Here is a 2,500-nt window from a genome sequence, read left to right as displayed (position 1 = left end):
GTGTAGAAAATATGTGACGTGTTGACGGCGCGTGGCTTGTGCGAGTTTCTACGCGTGCGACGTGTGTGCGCATGTGCGTTGTGGCAGTAGACTCGGACACCAGTCCTCTCCTTGCGCTATTAATAAATTAATTTAATTAAATCCGTGAGTATATGGGTGCATGAGGAGAGGACTGGGTACACGAGTCTAAATGTTTATGTCACTTAAATTTACAAAACACACGCGCGCGCACACACACACACACACACTGACACACACACACACACACTGACACACACACACACACACACACACACACACACACACACACACACACTGACACACACACACACACACACACACACACACACACACACACACACACACTGACACACACACACACACACACACACACACACACACACATATGCTGCCTAATGCAGGCCATAGGTTAAGCATTGTGTGTACTGTAACACAATCGTGATAATTCATAAACAATTTGATGTTATACTGTGTCTAGGAAAAGAGGCACTCATCCCGCTCACCTCATCCGTATGTCACCTCCTATATATTACACAAAATGGTCATACATATCAACTAGCTGTTTTCATATCGATCAATAGCTTTACGTTCCCGGCCGACTGTCTGAGACTAATCGCGTTCTACTGGACATTGGCACTGGATACTATACAGAGATGGTTAGAGAGGCTATAAGTTAATTGATTTTGAGTCGCTGCTTGTTGCTGATTGATGTTGTTTTGCAGAGTGTCGATGACGCGAAGTCGTATTTTCAACGAAAAGTTGATTATCTCGTTAAGCAAATAGAAGGAATCCAACCGACAATGAAAGAGAAACAGAAAACGAGAGACAGTGAGTAATAAATTAATAAATAAATAAATAAATAAATAAATAGAAAAATAAATAAATAGATAAATTAATAAATTAATTCATAAATAACTAAATTATTAAATTAATCAATAAATGAATAAATCAATCAATAAATAAATAGATAAATAAATTAATAAATAAATAAATAGATAAATAAATTAATTATTAAATTAATCAATAAATAGATAAATATATTAATTAATTATTAAATTAATAAATAAATCAATAAATAAATAAATAGATAAATAAATACATTAATAAATAAATAAATGAATAAATGGATAAATCAATTAATTAATAAATAGATAAATAAATAAATTAATGAATAAATAAATAAATAAATTAATTATTAAATTAATCAATAAATAAATAAATAAATAACTCAATGAATAAGTAAATAAAATTAAGCAATAAATTAATTAATTAATAAATTACATTTTGATAATATGATGATCGTATTGTGTACTTTGTGTGTAGTGGTGCTTTCCGTTTTGCAATCAAAAATGCAGCAGCTCACTGCACAAGTGAGAGGACAGTCGTCGTGATTCACATCATCTGTACTGGTGTTTGTTACAGATAGTTTGGTAAACATATTCTTTCTATCTCTGTCTGACTTGGTAAAACATATACATGACTGTTGATGTACATTACTGTATATCTTCGAGTTTGTCAGCTGATCTATTGTATGTTGCATTTTGTTAGTACTTAGTGTATGTTTGAAATTGAGACGCTCCTGTTTTCAATGATTACTGCCATCAAAAGGTTGCCGTGCGTGTGTGCACTCACACACCACACACACACACACACACACACACACACACACACACACACACACACACACACACACACACACACACACACACACACACACACACACGAGACATAGAGATCTTTGGAGGACATACAGTACCCTTGCAAGCACTGCTATTGTATAGAAATGCACTAGTTGTGGGTACGTGCAATAGCACCGGCTGTTTGAGAGTTTGCTGTACATTTCAAGATCTGGTGATTTCTGTGGTGACTGACAGAGACAGAAGGACAGACAAAATGGCAGATAGACAGATTGTTTTATTTGAACGCTTACTCTACCGATAACAAGCGCTAACTTTATGCAAAATAATAACAGTCAATGGACAGACAGAAGGACAAGATGACATCTGGACAGACAGACAGAAGGACAAAAGGACAGGACAAACAGATAGAAGGACTGACAGACAGAATGACATCTGGACAGACAGACAGACAGAAGGACAGAATGACATCTAGACAGACAGAATGACATCTGGACAGACAGACAGGCAGAAGGACAGACAGACAGACAGACAGAAGGACAGACAGACAGACAGAATGACATCTGGACAGACAGACAGAATGACATCTGGACAGACAGGACATCTGGACAGGCAGACAGAATAACATCTGGACATGGACAGACAGAAGGATGTACAGACAGACAGGCAAACAACTGGTAAACTGCGATTTTGCAGTAATGTATGATAGTTTGATTTTGATATAAGAAAGACAGACAGACGAATAAACTGATCCACTTGCACATGTGCATGGGGCAACAAGGACACACACACACACACACACACACACACACACACACACACACACACACACACCGTCTCAC

General features: G+C 36.7%; 2 protein-coding genes across 4 annotated transcripts in view; one reads left to right on the top strand and one right to left on the bottom strand.

Annotated features, from left to right (window-relative positions):
• LOC134194773 (prefoldin subunit 5-like) overlaps positions 1 to 1,589 on the top strand; it is a 2,079-nt gene extending 490 nt beyond the window's left edge. Inside the window, exons 3-6 of the mRNA XM_062663739.1 lie at positions 500 to 531; positions 603 to 677; positions 744 to 849; positions 1,345 to 1,589. Coding sequence (XP_062519723.1) covers positions 500 to 531; positions 603 to 677; positions 744 to 849; positions 1,345 to 1,412 — 281 coding nt within the window. The 3' untranslated portion in view covers positions 1,413 to 1,589. The remainder of the gene's footprint in view (positions 1 to 499; positions 532 to 602; positions 678 to 743; positions 850 to 1,344) is intronic.
• Positions 1,590 to 2,496: 907 nt separating this feature from the next.
• Positions 2,497 to 2,500, bottom strand: part of LOC134194517 (arf-GAP with GTPase, ANK repeat and PH domain-containing protein 3-like) — a 15,827-nt gene continuing 15,823 nt past the window's right edge. For all 3 annotated transcript variants that reach the window (XM_062663457.1, XM_062663454.1, XM_062663456.1), the window contains exon 17: positions 2,497 to 2,500. This exon is cut by the window's right edge and continues 278 nt beyond it. The gene's annotated coding sequence lies outside the window, so the exon portion shown is untranslated.

Source organism: Corticium candelabrum, chromosome 19 (assembly GCF_963422355.1).
Source record: "Corticium candelabrum chromosome 19, ooCorCand1.1, whole genome shotgun sequence".
In the NCBI taxonomy this organism is placed as follows: Eukaryota; Metazoa; Porifera; class Homoscleromorpha; order Homosclerophorida; family Plakinidae; genus Corticium; species Corticium candelabrum.
This window is presented reverse-complemented; position numbering and strand designations above follow the sequence as displayed.